Source organism: Protopterus annectens, chromosome 13.part0, assembly GCF_019279795.1.
Source record: "Protopterus annectens isolate FY-2018-M chromosome 13.part0, PAN1.0, whole genome shotgun sequence".
In the NCBI taxonomy this organism is placed as follows: domain Eukaryota; kingdom Metazoa; phylum Chordata; order Ceratodontiformes; family Protopteridae; genus Protopterus; species Protopterus annectens.
The window spans coordinates 1327223821-1327244641 of record NC_056747.1 but is presented as its reverse complement, the minus strand read 5'-3'; the positions used below and the strand labels follow the sequence as shown (position 1 = coordinate 1327244641).

At 40.0% G+C, this 20821-nt stretch overlaps 1 protein-coding gene across 1 annotated transcript in view; it reads left to right on the top strand.

Annotated features, from left to right (window-relative positions):
* Window positions 1-19124, top strand: part of LOC122788281 (proline-rich protein 29-like) — a 238089-nt gene extending 218965 nt beyond the window's left edge. The window contains exons 4-6 of the mRNA XM_044055346.1: window positions 11194-11369; window positions 12413-12483; window positions 17102-19124. Of these exons, the coding sequence (XP_043911281.1) occupies window positions 11194-11369; window positions 12413-12483; window positions 17102-17133 (279 nt within the window). The 3' untranslated portion in view covers window positions 17134-19124. The remainder of the gene's footprint in view (window positions 1-11193; window positions 11370-12412; window positions 12484-17101) is intronic.
* The last annotated feature ends 1697 nt before the right edge of the window (window positions 19125-20821 follow it).

Below are 20821 nucleotides of genomic sequence, written 5' to 3'. Positions count from 1 at the left end.
GTTAATTAGATGAGAGTGCTTTTATCCTGCTGGGTGCTGTACCTCCTAATTTTTGCCAAGATTTCCTTCCTCTTGTTATACAGCCTATTGAATTTGTGATTCCAACAGGGTGGGTTGTTTTTTAGAGTTAGTTTTGTACTTCTTCCTGGTGGGTGCAGCTACCTCTATGCAGCTATTAAAATGCTTGTACAGGGTTTCCATGAACAGTTCTGCATAGCTGCAGTGTTCTCAGGGTTTATGGAGGCGTGACATTTTGACAGGTTCTCACTTAATAGCAGGAGGTTAGCCTTAGAATAGTTCCTGAATATTCCAAGTTTAAGTGGTGGTTTCTAAAAATAGATGTTTATGTGTATCAATGGTAACAGTTGAAAATAATATGTCCCATTTCTATATATCTGTGGGTAGCATTTTAAGGGCTGAGTACATTTTTAAAAATGATAAGTGGGAGATAGGGGCAGCAACATTAGGTTTGATTACAAAAGGAAGATTTCTGACTAAACCTGTTAAGAAGAAGACACCTGGATGCATAAATCACCTGGGTATTAGAGTAGATATGTCTCTGCTAACCTCAGAGTGTAATAATAATAAAAAAACAAATTCTAAAGTAGGTGTGTCAATGTAATATTGGTTCATCTATATGTCATTTGCCTGTTTTCTCCAAACTTGACTAATGACACAGCTACAGTATCTCTATGCTGTGGCTTAGGATAGGTACCATGGGGTCTATGTTCAGCCATCAAATGGGCTAGCCATTGAACAGTTGAAAAGTAAACAATAAGCAGTGAAAGTTCAGTCAGCGAACTTTCATTACATCGACAAGGTAAGTAACTAGTTGTCTAACACTTCCCAATCTTATACACAGAAGTGTTTCAAACTCACCCTGGTGGGGGGCTTCACTCCCACCCCCCCATTACTATATATACCAACTCCAAGACTGCACTACAGTGGAGAAAAGAGGTTTAAAACACTTCTGTGTATAAGTCAAGGAAGGGTTGGATAACTGGTTACTTACCTTGTCGATGTAATGAAAGTTCAGTGACTCAACTTTCGATATTTATTATATACGCAACAACAAAGACCAACAGTGAGTCCCAGCTCTACCTTCCACAACCAATAAAATTTATTCAATTCAAACAAATCTTTTCTCTAGCGCTTCGGCCAACAGCCTTTACAGAGTAAAACAGTGAAACTCCTAAAAACTTCAGAATATATACAGAATAAAGCAATAAATCAATTATACAATCAAGTAATTAAAAAAAATATATATATGTTACACATTTAAAGCCACAGTTTTAAATGAGACTTTGCCAGTTACATTCCCTATTCATACCATATGGATGTAAAGTGCCATACTTCATAATCAAAACAGATTCCTTCTGTCTCAATATATTCTTTTGCCATTCCAAATTATTATAAAAAAGAGGAACATGTTCTAATATAGAAACTTTTATACAATCAATATTGCCATGATGTACAAAATTAAAATGTTCAGCAATAGGACTATTCAATTTATTATTTCTTACATCTCTAACATGTTCTTTGATTCTATCTGCTAACATTCTCTTTGTTTCCCCAATGTAATATTTATTACAACTACAGAATATAACATAAATAACACCCTTACTCATGCAAGAGTATCTGGCTCTTGTAGTAAAATTTTTTCCATTTATTTTAACTACTTCAGACACTATATGCTTGCAAACGGAACACTTTCCACAAGGGAAGGTTCCTACAACTTTCACATTAATGAGACTGTTAGTAATGGGTTTCTTATAAATACTATGTACTAAAAAGTCTTGTATACTTTTACCTTTTTTGTATGATATAATTAATTTTGTCTTTTTTAATGAAAGAATATCTCTTTTAATAAAATTCCAATAATTCATAATTAATTTGTTGATAATAAAAGAGAAATTAGTGTATTTAGTAACAAAAAACATATTTTCCTCATTAGTTTTATGAGTATTATGGCTGTTATACTTATAACAATTATTAAATGTACTGACAACATTTGTATTTTTAAATACTCTACAAAAACTATTTTTAACATTTACTGGGTTATAGCCTCTAGCAATGAATATTTCAGCTACTTTAAGTGCCTCATTATAAGCTAATTTAATGTCAGAGTTTAGTCTTTTTATCCTAAGGAATTCTCCATAAGGAATAGCTGTTAAAGTATGAGAGGGGTGACAACTGTCACCCCACATTTTCCAACTAATCTCATCAAACTTTCTATAAATGCTAGTATGTATCGGATGGCCATTGTTACCTTTAAGAGAAATATCTAAAAAGTTTACTTGACAGCCTCGTTGTATATCACTAAAACTAATACCAAATTTGTTACTATTCAATGCATCAATGAAATTTGCCGATGCATTAAAATTACCCTCACAAATGAAAATAAGGTCATCAATAAATCTGAAATATTTCATAACATTATTTTTAAAGAATGGTAGTCGATAGAGAAATTCATTTTCAAACATTCCCATAAATAGGTTCGCATAGGCTGGCGCAAAAGCAGCCCCCATAGCTGTACCTGTTAGCTGTTTATAAAGGGTACCATTAAATTCAAAAACATTATTAGTTAAATAAAATTCAACTAATTCTAATATATAATGGGTTTTAGGACTATCACCAAGAAAAAATCTTATAGCTTCCAAGCCCAAAATGTGGGAAATATTAGTGTAAAGACTCACTACGTCTAAAGTATTTCGATATTTATTGTCTGCTGTTCAGCCATTTGATGACTAGCCCACTCAATGGCTGAAATTAGAGCTGGTGCCGTGTAGTTGCAGCATACCTCTCAACTGTCCAATTTTTGCAAAAAGTTCAGATTTTTGGCTCATATTTTTGGGTCTGTTCTTCATAAAATTTGTTTTCTGTCAAATCAGTGTGGATTAAATTCCCTAAATAATGACATTATTATTTCAGACTTTATATCCTTCAGAAAATGCATGGTAAAGTAAAAGCTTTTATTCTAGTAACTTTCTAAGTTTGTAAGAGCGATATTTAAAATTTGTCCCTATTTTTGGCATTTGTCCCTCTATCATTTTGACTGTGTCCAGATTTCTTTTGCTATGGGATTGAGAGGTAAGGGTTGCAGCCAGGCCTGCACAATGCAGATCTAAGGATATTAAACCACTTTTTTCCATCTTACCTTTAAAATCTGCAGCATCTGCTTCAAGACTACCAATTACTGGAGAACCTACATTCTGTGCCTCAGTAGCCATGTTAGGATTAGTGGTTCTGTTTTGCTTCTGGTGAGAGAAGAAGTATAGGGACATAATTTCCTGGTGACTGCTCATCACCACAAACCATGGTAGCTGATTCATAGGTGCCGGGAGACTCCTCATCACCAGAAAACATGATAGCTGATTCATAGGTGCCGGAAGACTGCTCATCACCAGAAACCATGATAGCTGATTCATAGGTGCCGGGAGACTGCTCATCACCAGAAATGAGAGCGGATTCATAGGTGCTGGGAGACTGCTCATTACCAGAAACCATGAGAGCTGATTCATAGGTGCCGGGAGGCTGATCATCACCAGAAATCATGAGAGCTGATTCATAGGTGCCGGGAGACTGCTCATCACCAGAAACCATGAGAGCTGATTCATAGGTGCCGGGAGATTGCTCATCACCAGAAACCATGAGAGCTGATTCATAGGTGCTAGGAGACTGCTCATCACCAGAAACCATGAGACCTGATTCATAGGTGCTGGGAGACTGTTCATCACCAGAAACCATGAGAGCTGATTCATAAGTGCCGGGAGACTGTTCACCACCAGAAACCATGAGAGCTGATTCATAGGTGTCGGGAGACTGCTCATCACCAGAAACCATGAGAGCTGATTCATAGGTGCTGGGAGACTGCTCATCACCAGAAACCATGAGAGCTGATTCATAGGTGCTGGGAGACTGCTCATCACCAGAAACCATGAGAGCTGATTCATAGGTGCCGGGAGACTGCTCATCACCAGAAACCATGAGAGCTGATTCATAGGTGCCGGGAGACTGTTCATCACCAGAAACCATGAAAGCTGATTCATAGGTGCTGGGAGACTGCTCATCACCAGAAACCATGAGAGCTGATTCATAGGTGCCGGGAGACTGCTCATCACCAGAAACCATGAGAGCTGATTCATAGGTGCTAGGAGACTGCTCATCACCAGAAACCATGAGAGCTGATTCATAGGTGCTGGGAGACTGTTCATCACCAGAAACCATGAGAGCTGATTCATAAGTGCCGGGAGACTGTTCACCACCAGAAACCATGAGAGCTGATTCATAGGTGCCGGGAGACTGCTCATCACCAGAAACCATGAGAGCTGATTCATAGGTGCCGGGAGACTGCTCATCACCAGAAACCATGAGAGCTGATTCATAGGTGCTGGGAGACTGCTCATAACCAGAAACCATGAGAGCTGATTCATAGGTGCCGGGAGACTGCTCATCACCAGAAACCATGAGAGCTGATTCATAGGTGTCGGGAGACTGCTCATCACCAGAAACCATGAGAGCTGATTCATAGGTGCCGGGAGACTGTTCATCACCAGAAACCATGAGAGCTGATTCATAGGTGCTGGGAGACTGCTCATCACCAGAAACCATGAGAGCTGATTCATAGGTGCCAGGAGACTGCTCATCACCAGAAACCATGAGAGCTGATTCATAGGTGCAGGGAGACTGCTCATCACCAGAAACCATGAGAGCTGATTCATAGGTGCTGGGAGACTGCTCATCACCAGAAACCATGAGAGATGATTCATAGTTGCCAGGAGACTGCTCAATACAAGAAATCATGAGAGCCGATTCATAGGTGCCGGGAGACTGCTCATCACCAGAAACCATGAGAGCTGATTCATAGGTGCCAGGAGACTGCTCATCACCAGAAACCATGAGAGCTGATTCATAGGTGCTGGGAGACTGCTCATCACCAGAAACCATGAGAGCTGATTCATAAGTGCCGGGAGACTGTTCATCACCAGAAACCATGAGAGCTGATTCATAGGTGCCGGCTTGGAATTTGTGCTTACATTTCGCTTACTGGTGAGAGAAGGAGCAGAGGGCATAGATTCTTGAGTGTGTGTGATTGGGTAGTTAGTGTCTGTGAGAAACCTTAATGACTGGGCTGGTTGCTATGCAAGACATCTACCAAGAAAAGGATACAACATGCCTACAGATCCCCACATCATCTGGGACAAAACTGTTGATCACCCAAGAGTCTGTGGCCTGCTTCTCATCTTGGGATTGGTGCTACTATTTTGCTTCTGGTGAGAGAAGAAGTAAAGGGGCATTGTATCACAGTGACATGAAGCTGTGGTGAGACCAGCACCAGTAGTCACCAGGTAGTAGCCAATTAGCTGAATCCCCAGAATTCATCATACTTGACAAAGCTAATTGTTTCCTTTCAGTAAGTACTGTTTGATTAGCTGCTGTTTAACCTAACTTCAGAATTTCTCAAGTACTTCATTCATAAATCATCAGGGTCCACTTTAGTAGTTCTCCCTAATGTTTTAAACAGTGGCCTATATAGACGCAGACAACTTCAGCTGATATTTTCCTGTGAAAACATCCTTGAAGTTTCACCAATATCTAGTTGCACACAGGGTAACTAGTATGCAGTGACAAGCACTAACCTGAGTTGCAATGCAGATACTCCTTACATTACTTTATATTCTCACCACAACTGTCTAATTAATAAAAAAGGGCCTGTTGCCATGAATATGAAATTTCCCAGTGTCCAGTATCTCCATTACCACCTTGGTGTATATGGTTATCCTTGGACAATGTAGATATTGTCTCATGTTTACTGATATCCAGATAATTCTGAAAAAAATGATAAGATGCATTTACACAATGTCACAATGCGAGAGATGTATTTAAACAATGTCTCTGGAGGCAAATCTCTCACATAAAAGCAATCGTAATGTCAGACAGGTTGTCAATAGTACACATGCTTCACCTATCACACAGAATGGAGGCACATGGACCCACATACGCTGAGGCACTTAAATGTAACCTTCCTAAACCTGAAAGACCTCCAAGATGAAGTACACATAACAAATATAGTCAGCAGTCCTGAATGCGCTCTTTCAAATCAACAACCACATCAACACACATACATCCACATCTCATGGAGCCTCTACTTCTAAGCCAATAAGGTAAACCACCAGACAGTTCAACATTGTGGTCTCTGGAGGCTCCATTGTGAGACATACTAACATCCTCTCACCAGGCTACGTAAATACAAAGTTACGTTTAGTTGCTTTTCAGGGGCCAGGATCCACCTCATTAGTCATACGCTCAGTTCATTGGATCACAATTCAAGCATGTCTCAGTCGTAGTCCATGTGGGTGTAAATAACCTGAGATGTACCTCCCTAGACTACATGAAGAGAGACATCATGGAGCTCTTGGAATAAGTGTCCCAGGCTGGTACGGTCCTAACACTCAGCAGCATTTTATCTTCTACAAGGATGATGCCACAATACAAACAGAAGATGACTGACATCAATAACTGGCTTAGTTTCTGGTGTCATTCTAAGGGGGTGCGATATTTGTCAGCATGAAAGGAAATGGTCAACAGACACGCTGCTTTGCCAGAGATGGTCTGCACCTCTCCCCTCTAGGCTTTTGAATATTAGATAAAACATTGTCTTCCTCCACAGTGCCTTTTTTAGGCAATGCCAAAGAGAAAGTACTTCCAACATAGTAAATCGAAACCAAGAAAATAGTGCTAAAAGTCTAAACTCAAAATTCCACTTCCTGCAAGCTCTTCTCATCCTGTAGAATGCTAGTGTCTCTGCAGTCACTGAGACATGGTTTAAAGCTGTGGAGACACACTGCAATGCAAGGATATAATGCCTTCCACACATTCAGACTAACTACTGCAAAGACAAGGACTAAAGTTGGAGGTGTCTCAATTTACAACAAAAATAAATACACCTCAAGACTGGTCAAACAGGATGATGCACTTGAGCTTCTCTGTGTTCAAGCCACCACAGGCAAAATCCCACACCACTTCCTTGCAAGCTACAGGACCGTCCCTATAATCCAGGAAACTCATAACACGTATTTAAGCTCATTGAAAGCACTCACTATCCAACCTGATATCATATTTATGAGTGACTTTAATTACCCTACTATTAACTAATAATCATATATAACACCCAATGTATAAGCAAAATAATTCATGGATTTTGTAAATACAAACTCCCTGGACCAGATTGTTAATATACCAGACAGGTGAGCAAACATTCTGTATCTGGTCCTCACTATTATGGGAAAGCTCTTCATACCATCTAGTATAATTCCCTCATTGTCAAGGTCAGATGACCAAATGGTCTCCTTTCAAGTAAAAATAAAACCTGGAGCACACCTAACCCTGAAATGTTCCGGAACTACTCAAAGGCTAATTTCCTAGTATTAAGTGATAACCTGACAAAATGTCAGGCCTCCATAAACCCTGAGAACAGAAACATAGCTAGTTCAATTACAGCCCTGGGCTGGTGCTATGAACCAGTGCCCCACCCCCTCAACTCAAATAAAAAAAAAAAAATTTCACTGTAATAAGCTGTAAGTGATCATCTTATTACAGTTAGATATATGCATCTCCCCATCAATAAAAGACAAACAATGGACATTCCTTCCACTGGCACACCAAACAGGTGGCCAGGTATGACATACATCTCTGCCTCAAGCCCCAGCTGTTCAGATCCCGTTTCTGTGTTCTGTCCCAACCCTCCTTTAACATAAGTTATTTAAAAAAATATTTCTTCTTTTAAACTGTAGCAAATTATTTGCTACAAATACAGCAAACAGTCACTACAGTTTATACCTGTCTCATGCATGGAGTGCTTCAATGCTCATGTTTTAGTTTAAAAAATTAGTTTTTAAACTGCAGTAAAATGCTTGCTACAAATGTAGCAAGCAGTTGCTACAGTTTATACAGTGCCTGATTTTTTTAAACTATACCAAACTGTTTCCTACAATATAGCAAAGCAATTGCTACAGTGTAGACCCCACATGGAGTGCTAGAGTGCTCAGGTTTGACTTCAAATGCATTACCGGCTTTTAAAAGCCGGTTTTACATTGAAGAGTGATCGGGATCAGCTGATCGTATCCCCCAACATTTTGCGCCTGGGACTGTTGCCATTCTTGCCCCAACCTAGCTATGCTACTGCCTGTGAACACTGCTGCCTATGTGGAACTGTTCACATTAACCCTATAAAAGCATGTAAGCAGCTGTACAGAGGCAGCTGAACCCACCAGTAATTAAGTACAGAACGAACAATATCAACAGCATGTATAACAGAAGAAAGAACATCATGGCAAAAATTAGGAGGTGTAGCACCCAGCAGGATAAAATCATTCTGATCAAACTAACCAAAACTACTCAGAGAACAAAATAAAGTCTACCAAAGCCAAATATGAAATAAATGTACACTCCCAGGTCAAAGCCAACTACAAGGCATTCTGTAGCTATGTCTGCAGCCTCAAAGGCAATATACATTTGTGTGCAAAGCTCAGTGTTAATGGAGCCACCTATACAGAGCCAGAAGATATAGTAAATCTTCTGGCAGACAATTTTAGCTCTACTGTCAAATATAACTCGCCTTACTATCACTAAGGAACACATCCTCAATGCTTTCTCCAATGCCAAGACCACAGCATCAATGGGCCCAGAAAATATCCCTGGATGCCTTCTAAATAGCATGATCTGTTAGGCCCTCTGGAATTGATATTTAACCATGGCCTCCAAAGAGGCTTCATGTCTCATGAATGAAGAACAGCAACAGTCATCACTCTGCACAAAGGTGGGCATCTACAGACCCTGGAAACTACAGACCCATAAGTCTCAGTAGTCTCATATGTGAAGCCATGGAAACAATTATCATGGAAATGATTAATAATGACATAGTAAACCTCCAGACATTGGACCCAACCCACTTTGTTTTCTCAAGGATAGGTCATGCCTACTCAACCTGGTAGTCTTCTCTGAGAAGGTCAACAAAGCAATGGATGAGGACAGAATGGTTCCCACTGCCTACCCTGACCTGGCCAGGGCATTTGACACAATACCCCATTCAGAAATTGTTGATCAACTCAAGAGGTTAGGTACAAACCCTTATGTTACCCAGTGGATAGCCATTTGGCTCACAGACAGGACTAAATAAGTTAGAAATGGGGAGTCCACTTCCACAAAGGTGCCAGTCATGAGCAGATTCCCTCGTGGATTTGTCCTGGGACCACTCCTTTTTGTCATTTACTTTTCTAAAGTCAAAGATGATGTCAAGGGGCCCTGATTGACCTAATTTGTAGACAATTGCAAATTAGGGTCATTAGACATTAGCATTCTCCAGGAAAGACTGACACAGATGAGTAACTTGTGTCAGACCTGTGAACTAAAGCTAAATGCCAAGAAATGAATAATGGTATCCTTTGAGAAGTCATCCATCCCTGGTAACTATCATACTGACAACACACCCCTGATAGCTAACCTAGTAGTCAGGAAATTGGGAACACATGTACACAGTAATCTAGCCTTTGGCCATCATGTGTCTACATTAGTGAAGTAATCGTTCTCTGTTGTACAACTTATAAACAAAGGAATGGCATCTAAGCCCAAGAAGGTCAATGTTCCACTATATTTAGCCCTCATCAGCCCTATTGTTGAGTACAATACCCCTTTTGCTATGTACTTAACCAGGCACATACAACAACTGGAATGTCCACAAACGTTCCTCACTAAAAGAATACAGGGCATATGTAACATATCCTATGCAGACATCCTCAGAGTCCTATCCCATATTCTGTGTCCTACAGGCTATTGAGAGAAGATCTATAGCAAGCATACAAGGTATCATCAGATCCCACCATGATAGACCTTCCACATATCTAGAAAACAAGCAGCACAAGAATTACCAGTTCTAAAAACTTAAACCTTGCCTGTGATATAAATAGGACCTGCAGGAGAGACAGGTATGTATCCCAGAGACTACCCCTTCTCTAGAATAGACTCCCCATCCATGTGAAGCAGAGTTGTTCCCTAACCCAATAAAAGTGTAACTTGGACAATTGGTGGGGAACAGGAAATTCATCCCTGGTCTGACGCCTATTTCTCTAATGAACCTGTACATGGTTCATCTCCCAGGTGCCTGCTTGTAAGTGCTTCATCTTCCAAGCCCTCCTTATACTTACCAAGCGTACCATAGGTTGTCAGATATATGGGATGCATGGTTAGGCTTAAAAAGGCCCTAGTGATCAATAGCCTAGTATACACCTATGAGCTTATGAACCTATGACCTGGTTTGTTATGAAAACAATGATGGCACTAAGGCTTTAAGAAGACCAGTCAGACATTTCTCACATGTGAGATGCTGGGATTTATGTTGCTTGATCAAGAACTCCTTCATCAAGTGCTGATTGATTGAAAATGAATATCTGAAAAATGTAGTTTTTTTTTTTTGAAGGGGGCATTATCAGACGGGTGCACACACACACACACACACACACACACACACACACACACACACACACACGCACACGCACACGCACACACGCACACACGCACACGCACACACACACACACACACACACACACACACACACACACACACACACACACACACACACACACACACACACACATGTATATGTGTTTTTGTATATAAAGAGAGACAGACATCCTTCCACAGCCCCTTTCTTCCCATTTTTGCACATGGAGTCAGGGTGTCACTTCAACATTGACAATCATTTACAGTTAATGTTCACACAACTGGGTGGCTAGCCCTGCCATGGTTGCTCATTCTGGTAGACTTTGGTGATTTAATAACCATTTACCTAATACTCTGAATCTCTCACATTACCTGTAAATGTATATCTGACTCAGTCTTAAACTTTTTTTTTCTAAATTTGAGGCACATTTTAAATCAATGAAAGCATTATGGTATTTATAGTGATAAAAACAATTTTGGAACCTTTGTAGAAACTATACCATTGGTAATCTTATAATATTTTCGCATATTTCTTTTTTATTTCACAAAGAGTGTATTTTATTTATGATTACTTAAGTGCTGTTGATTTTTTAGGAAGGAGGTGGATTTTATATGCTGGCTGTTCTCCTTAACTATTCATTTATAGTCAGACAAAGCTGACACCTTCTCATCTCTTTTCTTCTCTTCTCATACAGGTGAACTCGGTGCCAGTCATAATTGAGAAAACAGGCCCAGATATTGTGTATCACCACTACTATGATCCATATCCCTATCAGGTCCCACCTTTGTGGCAGATTCCTCCAGTTCAGTTACTTCCGAAGCAGGTAGTGCGGCATTTGAATGATGGAAATCCAGTTGTCCGGAGAGAACTGTAAGTAAAATAAAAACTTGTATATCTTTCTATTTTAGCAGTGCAAATATGGAACTGATCCTCCATTAAGCTCAGCATGAAGCCCGTGCAAAGAGTGTTATACTTTACCTTTTTGCTACCCTTTTTCCTGCTACACTCTGATTCCTGGTTGTCAGACTCTGGATATTTGCTATATATGATATGTCGTTTCAAAATACCCTACTTCAGCTTTGCCACAACCTGGAATCCAATAATCCAAACTGCTACTGCATTTGACTAATCTAAACTATGCCAGAATTATTTTTAATCAGAAAATTGTCTGGAAGCATTTAAAACAGATGATGAATTTTACATAATCTCATCAGAAGTGTGATTTGCTAAAACCGACATCTTTATTTGTCTTTGCAGGTAACTGGGAACTCTAAAAGAAATTTATTAGGAAAGACCCTTATAAGTCAGGATGAAACAGCAAATACTGATATTTTTAAAAAATATTTTTTTTTTATCAGAATCTAGTTTGTAAATTGTTTAATAAGTAATACAGCCTGTAATTTCTAGTAAAACTTCTTTTTTTATGTACATGCTATGCTATTTATTTATCTATTTACTTTTTTTTTTTACATTTATTTGTTAATCAGGTAGGTAGGATAGTCATTTGACCGTTTTAAGCTATGACCTAGCTTACATCTTTACAACCACATAAGTTAACGTAATGTATAATAATTAGAAAAACAAACATAAAAATGTTTCTTTTAAAAATAAGACTGTAGCTACAATCTTTTTACATTTCTTGGTATCAACAGAAGTGGAATCAAACGTAATTGTAGACAAATGACCACTGTATAGTTTAATGCTGTTTAAGCTTCCTTGTCTGTTGAGATAGTCCGCCTTTATGCGTTAATAAAATCTGAATAAATGGAGCTAAGTATGATGTATGAAAAAGCAATACAAACTGAGCTTTTTATTAAAAGAGGAATTTATAATTTAGAAAACTCTTAGGATATGGTATTTTTTCAGAGTCCTATCGATAAAAATGTTTACATTATTGGCCATTAATTTTTCAGGAATGCCGTACCTCCTCCACCTCCACCAAGTGCTACAGGAACAGTTGGGGCTGATGTGCGTCCTGCTTCAGGTATGTCGGTGCTTATTGATTATGAACTAAAGCTCTTAATTATACCTGTAATATGCAAATTAAGGACAATAAGAAACAGAATGCAAAACCAAGTTCTGCTGTAATGTGTCACTATTGACAATCTGATTTATGTCTCATGAATTAATGAATCTAGCTTGCATGCAATCTGTCCTACCATGGCCTTCTCTGGCTGTTAGTTCTGTACAACCCCTTTATAGCTATGCTGGTATTTTAGATTCTGCTTTATGAACTGTTACGTAAATAGCTGACTGTGTGAGGTTATCATTTTGTTTATGTTATTGTATGCTGCATTATAATATATGGCAATAGTAGACAGCATACTATATTTACAGAGCAATCTGGATAAAGGTGTGACTATGACCCAGGTTGGATTAGCAGCTCAGGTACCTACTGAATGTAACTGGAGGGGGGATGGGAATGAACGGTCTAGCATGATAATCTCTCTTAGGAGTAAGGGTTAGGGCACAAGTTTGGGGCAAACAAAGGGTACTAATTGCCCCAGATGAGACCAGAGGAATGTACATGATGTGCTTGTTCTGGGATGCAGGGTAATTTGAGAGCTTATGTCACTCAGGGAGGTGAGTGACAGTTCTGTGCTACATAGTTTCATAGTTTCATAGTTTAGTACTAGGCTATCTGCCCTGGGGCATTTGTAAGCCTAGCCATAGTGATGTGGCTTTCGCCACCCCATGAAATGGTACAAAAATGCACAAAAATGCACAGAATAGATTTAGAATACTGTGCCTCTGTCTAGTAGTGACACAATGAAGGCCCCCTTATATAATAGAGTTAGTTTACTGTGCCCCTGTCTAGCAGTGACACAGATGTGACCCTTGGGGTAAACTTACGATCTCCCAACCACTCATCAAGATTTCTCTTGAAGAGAGTCAGTGAGGGGCTCTGCCTAACATGAACTGGGATCTTGTTCCAAAGCATGGGAAGCTTCTGGGTTATGAATCTATCCCTCCAGCATGTCCTATTCATACTTGTGCTGAGGTTTAAGTCTTTAGCTCTCATGGTCCTGATGGATTTGGATTTTTTGAGGTGGAGCATGTCCATCAGATCCTGATTGGACATGGCCTTGTACGTTAGGCAGAGATCACCTCTGAGCAGGCGGTATGCTACTGAATAGAGCTGGAGTTTCTTTAGTCTGGCAGAATAAGACATATGTTGGAGACCCTTGATCCTCTTGGTGAGGTACTTTTGTGGTCTCTCCAGCTGTTGCAAATACCGGGTGAGGTACATACCAAGTGGGGCATTGTACTCAATCATGGGTCTGATGAGGGAGGAATATAGGGGTACAATGACATCCTTGGATCTGGATGTGAATCCCTTCATGATGAGGTGTGCAAGGTAGAATGTTTTTCTAACCACTTTGGCAACGTGGGTGTCAAATGAGAGGTCACTGTCGACTTGGGTCCCTAGGTCTCTGATTACTTTTTCCGTACTCAGTGGGTTGCTGTCTATGTGATAATTTGTGGGTACTTTGTTTTTTCCAAAGGGGATGACTATACATTTTTTGGCATTTAGTTTAAGGCCGTGACTCTGGCACCAGTTGTCCATTTCTGTGAGGCCTTTTTGTAGGATGTATGTATCCGCTGGTGTATCGACTATGGCGCCTAGTTTGCAGTCATCTGCGAACTTTGTCAGCCACAACCCCCCCATGTTTGCTTTAACATCTGAGAAATAAATGCCGAACAAGAGGGGTCCCAGGACAGATCCCTGTGGGACACCACTTGTGACTGGCTTTGAGTCTGACATTGCTCCAGCGATTTTAACTTTATGGGTTCTGTCCTTTAGCCAGTTTGCAACCCATCTAGTGACATAAGGGTTTATGTTTAAGCTGGTGAGCTTATCTATGATGCCTGAGTGGGGTATTGTGTCGAAGGCCTTAGCCAAGTCCAGGTAGGCTGTATGGACTGCTTTGCCCTATTCAATGGCTCTAGTGACTGTTTCAAAAAAGTCAACCAGGTTCAAAAGGCAGGATCTGCCCTTTACAAAGCCGAACTGGGTGGGATCAAGTGTCTGTAGGTTCCCTATGTCTCTGTTTATGAGTTCCATAATGATTCTTTCCATAGCTTTGCAGACCAGGCTGGTTAAGCTTATGGGGCGGTAGTTCCCAGGGTCTGTAGAGGTACCCCCTTTGTGGAGTGGGACAACTGTTGCTGTATGCCAGTGTTCAGGTACATATCCTGTAGTAAGGCTAAGGTTAAATAGCATTTTTATGTGCGGGTTTAGCTCCTCTTGGAGTTCACGTAGCACACAACCCGGGATACCATCAGGTCCCATTGATGCTGTGTTTTTAGTTTTGTTCAGGGCGGTTCTCACTTGGACATCTGAGATGACAGGGAGATTACATTCAGCTGGGATAAGTATTTCTTCTTCTTTTGGGGGTGAGGGAGGGGAGAAATTTGCACTGAACCTGTCAGCCAGAATGTTGGCAATATCTGTGGGTTCAGTGTATTTTTTGTTGTTGTGAACTAACTCTGAGCATATCTAAGGGTTCCCGCCCAGGTTTCTAACATAGCTGAAGAAGGCTTTGTGGTTATCTTTAGTGTCCTTAGCGATTTTTCTCTCAAAGTTGGCCTTGGATGTTTTTATGAGAGAACGTAGTTTTCTGCTAATGTTGATCAGAGATGTTTTCCCTTTATGGGATTTTGCTCTGTCGTGCAGTAGCTTCCTTCTTTTGCTATACAATTTGTTAATGGCTGAGGTCCACCAGACAGGATGCTTGCCTTTGGTGGAGAGGGACTTGGATTTATTTGGGATTGCATGATCTATGCATTCTTGGAGATGTCCATAGAAAACATTTATGAAGGATTCGGCATTGTGGGATGTGGTATCCACTGGCCCAGTGGGCTTAAAGGATACCATCTCAGTCTTAAGAAGAGTGAAGTCTGCTTTTGAGAAGTTTTTCACTGTGGTCTTTTGTGTTGGGGGTGGAGGTGGGATATGTATATCCAGGGTGATTAGTTTGTGGTCAGATCTCACTAGTGAGGGGTATACCTCCGGTGTGGAGCATTTTGTCCCCATGTTTGTGGTGATCAGGTCTAGTATATTATCTCCCCTAGTGGGAGAGGTGACTAGTTGTTCCAGTGCATTTGAATTTATAAATTCCAGGAACCTTTGGGCTAGGGTGTTGGGGCTAGAATAATGTACCCAATCTATGTTTGGGTAGTTGAAGTCTCCCAGTATGATAGTATTTTGTGATACATTCATATCCTCCAATGTCTTCAGGAAGGCTGAGTGGGGTTCTTGAGATTGGGAGGGTGGTCTGTAACATGCTACCAGTTGTATAGCAGTTTTGCCTATGGTTAGTTGCACCTGTATGGTCTCTGATGCTTCATGTGTTGCTACTAATCTGGAGGTGTGGGTGTCCTTGATGAATATGGACACTCCCCCTCCCTTTGTGGTTCGGCCTGGGTTTTGGGGCCGAAAAGCATGATACAAGGTATAGCCTGGTAGCGCTGGGGTGCTCTCAGGAGCCTTGAACCAGGTTTCAGTTACTGCACAGACGTCGATGTTGTCCATACTGAGGAGTGCATCGAGTGCCTGCATCTTGAGATTTAGACTTCTGGCGTTGAGCAGCATTACCCTTAGTTTTTTTTCCTTTTTGTTTTCTAAGGAGGTGGGTTTGTCTTTTGAGCCTTGCCTAAAAAAGGCACTATGGGGGTGGCAAGAGCCTTGGCCAATATCCGGAAGCCCAGTGGTGACAGGTGCAAGCCGTCCCTTGCAAAGCAGCATGGCTTGTCCAACATGTCATCCCAGGCAGACAGACATTGGATCCCCTTAGAATGACACCAGTACTTGAGCCAATTATTAAAGCTGATCATCTTGTCTCTGTATTGCGGCATCATTCTTGGTGAGGGCAAGATGCTGCTCAGGGTCAGGGTCATACCAGCCTGGGATACATAATCAGAGAGCTCCTCTATGTCTCTTTTCATGTAGTCCAGGGAGGTACGTCTCAGGTCATTCACGCCAGCATGGACAATGACGGAGTCATATTTGTACTTGCTTTGGAGTGACCTGAGTGCGTGTGTTATGTGGCGGATCCTAGCTCCCGATAGGCAGCTCACAGTCACCCTCTCCTTGTTCAGTCTGGTAAGCGGGACATCAGTGTGTCTGACTATAGAGTCACCTATTACTAGTGTATCAGGCATGGTGTTTGGCCTTAAGGGCTGTGATTGGTTGACACACTGATTTATTGAAGTATGTGTTGCACATCTTCCAGGAACATCACGTACTTTGTATGTATGGAGGGAGGTAGTTAGGGCCATAAAGAGAAATCCCCTGTCACTTAGTGGATGATGGCATCATTCCTTGTTCTCTTAACTTTTGACCCTAGAAGAATGAATAGGCTATGTGATTCACACCTCAGGAAGAACCAACAGGCCAACTGAGCAGCCGGTAGGGGAATGGGGGCATTGATGTTCAGTTCATGCCCGGGAAAAAATATATATATAAATGAAACACTACTGTCACATATGACAAATGCTTAACATATAAGACAAAGTATTTATCAGAGTATACATACAACATTAACGCTAAAAATCAAAATAGGAATGTATATTAATGACATATGTTGTATTTTTTGCAGAATATTACGGTATTGCTAGTGCAAGAATGTGAAAGGATTTCTCTGAGAATGAAGTTGTTCCAGGATTGTACAGAGTGACATCTTTTAATGTTATTCTCTTGGACTTGGACAGCAGCGGCAACACTGGCAGAGGAGTAGCACTTTCAGTTCAACATCAAAGCCAATCGCAGGACAGTTGCAGCAAATTAAAAAAGGACACACTGGCAATATTAAAAGGCGAGATAAAAGTGCCTGCTTATGGATATTTTGGCTATCATAGTAAATATGATTTTTACTGCATTCAGTATTTAGTAATGACAGTTAGCAGTTAATGGTTACCTTGAGCAGAACAAAAGAATTCTCAGCACCTCACAAGCACTGTTGATGGTGTGTGGATGTGACACATTCAGCATCAGCGAGACTGAATGAGCAGATCCTAGTTTTGATCAGCATCAGTATGGATGCAGTAGGGAAACTGTGATGAATACAAAAATGTGGACATCGTCTACAACATATTGCATTGCCACCTTTAAATATACACCAGTAACACTATCCTGTTAGTTCTGGTCAACATACTTGGAAGTAGTAGTAAGCAGGTATGATCAATAGCACAGATTTCATTACAAAACATTGCTTTTTAGTTTTGTACCTTTTTTCTTTCTTATTCCTGTAATTTTTCTGGGATTTAAAGACAGAACTTTAATATTTATTTTGCTTTTTTCAAGACATTTTTGGCTTTGGTTCCAATGACCTTTTACTCCTTTTTGTATCCTTTACAATGATTAAGGGATGCATGAGGGATTTTTACATTTATTCCCCAAATTGATCACCACAATATTCCTAGATTTTATTTGTGCTGGACAACTCATCCTTTAATTCTTCCCTTTATACAAAGTCTGCATTTGTTTGTGAAGAAACAGCCTTTGATGAGTGCATTCTGTTATCCAGGATCGAATAATATGATTGCATTGTCAACTTGCCAATATCAGAAATGAACTCAAGTTACTGAAATTTAAGTCAAGACTGAAAGCAAGTTAACTTGTACAGAACCAGTCTAGCCAACACTGTGCCTTCATATCTTAAAGTTGTTTCCCTCTTTCTGTAATATTTGTAATATGAAATATAATACTCAATTCTTAAGTGTCCTGGCATTGTTTTGTGGAACTTTAAAATGGAAGGACACACTGAGTCAAAGAAAAATCAGTTCTCTTGCAAGGAAATTATGTCTAGTGACAGGGGATTTTCATCAGAAGGGTCTCAAATGTCAGCTGTAAGCTAAATTGTACATGTACAATACTCAGATGGTAAAATATTTCAGACTTTATTTCTCTTCAGGGCTCCAACCCAGAATAATATCTGAATAAAATAATGAAAATAGAATTCCTAGAAAGTGGATTCCTTCTTTTTCAGTGGAATTTGACTACATAAAATTTAATGAATTTCTGTTGGAAATTAAGCTTGTCTCCAAAGTACCACGTCTATTTTTTACAAAGCAGAATATTGCCACTACACAGAGATCCTGAGTTTAACTGCTCTAATACTCAGCCTGATAGTAAACATGTTAATCTGATTACCAATTCAGGTATCAGTTTACATATTTATTAGATTAATGTCTAGACATTTTATATAGGAGATTGTGGAACTACCCAGGGAAAGAAAATTATTTTGCACATTTTCTGGAAGTGAGCTAGGAAAAGGCTATTCACATACGGGGTAAACTCCCATTATATGAAAACTTAGCAATGCAAGGATATAAAGTTTGATCAGTTTCAGGATATTGTGAAAGCGTTTAAAAGGTATTAGCAAATGGACCATGGGTTGTGAGAAATAGTTGAAAAGGAGACTTGCATTTTGTCACGCATCAGCAGTGGATCAATGAAGTCATATTTTCAGATCATTTTATTAGACACCATGTCAGACCCATTTAATTGAACAATGTTGCAAAATGTCTTTATGTTATTGTTGTATATAATATTACTGCATCTCTGCTGAATGCTGAGTGGTAAATTAATAAAGCCAGGTGGCAGCTAGCATGTGCAAAACATGTAAATGGCTTCCTATGTTTAAACTGTTGTTTTCATTAAGGAGGTTGGACGTGCTATTGAAGATTCAATAGGAGCTGTCCTGGTCCCCTTCAATAAACACATCACACTGAATGACGTTTGACGACCTTTATTAAACGTCCATAAACATAACTTTGTTAACCAATATTTATTAATTACAACTTAAACAAAGTATGGTCGATATCAATCCCAGCATAAACATCCATGTAATGTTAACTAGTCCAATGTGACCTCACTCATCCTCACCCACTTAACAGCGTCCATATAGCCACTTGCTTACTTTACATATGAAGCATTTCCCATCACTCACTTCATTTACCATTTACTGAATTACCCTCCAAACAAATAAGCAGCATCCTTACCTCTTCTTGCCTATTTTACTTATTAAGTAGCATACAACTGCACACTTTCCTTTCCCAACTCATTGAAATGAACATCCAACACCAGAGGGGGAACAGAAGAGGGCAAGCCTGCTCCTCTTCTCTGCCCTACCCAGACTGCTAAAATAACCACAATCCCCACTATTCCACCAAAAAAAGGGGAGGGATGGCTGGTAGCAAGTACATGCCAAAATGTGATTCCTTACCCAGTTACACTTACATAAACCCCTTAAGCCCCTCCCTACCCTTACCTCATTTCCTCCCAATCATCCCTCATTCCCATTTAACCCTTTCACCCCCACCCTCTTAATTCCCACTACTATTTCTATTTAGCCCCCACCTGAAGATGTCCCTGAACAAATTGGTTCGTTACCAAATCTCATTTGTCCTGGTCCCTTTCAATAAACACATCACACCGAATGGCATTTGATGGCGTTTATTAAACTTCCATAAACATTACTTTGTTAACCAATATTTATTAATTACAACTTAAACATAGTATGGTTGATGTTAATCACAGCATAAACATCCATGTAATGTTAACTAGGACAGTGTGACCTTGCTCATCCTGACCCAGGAAGCAGCGTCCATACCTCCACTCTCTTACTTTACTTATGAAGCGACATCCCACCACTCACTTTATTTACCATTTATTAAATTACCATCCAACCAAATAAGCAGCATCCTTACTGATGCTTGCTTATTTTACTTATCAAGCGGTGTCCAACTTTCCTTTCCCAACTCATTGAAATGAACATCCTACACCAGGGAACAGAAGAGGGCAAGCCTGCCCCCTTCTCCACCCACCAGCCTGACCAGGCTGTTCCCCCTCCCTCTTAACAAATTTCCAACAACCTAACTGCACATTAAAAGGCCTTAAGCCAAACATCATTTGGTGTCTGCCATCCTCTCTAACCAAAATGGAACCCTGTCATCACCTCCCAAAGCCAAAGTAGCAAATTACCTAAAATGGCTGAAATTAAATCACTGATCCCTCTCCAATGCTAAAGTAACAGACTGTTAAATACAGGAAAATATTGTTCTTACATGTTTTTAATTTTGCTGATGAAGATTCTAAACCATATGCCATTTTATTAAATGAATCGATGTTGTGTTGCAGCCATAAATCATTAAGTCTCCTACAACTTATAGTCAATGATCAGGTAGATATAAAAAAGAAAAATAGTTTTCTTTGTTTCAAGAGGTAAATCATGATGATGGTGAGGATAATGACAGTGATGCAGATTATAAAACTATGAAAGTTTATCCTAAATATGTACAAATCTGAATAATGTACT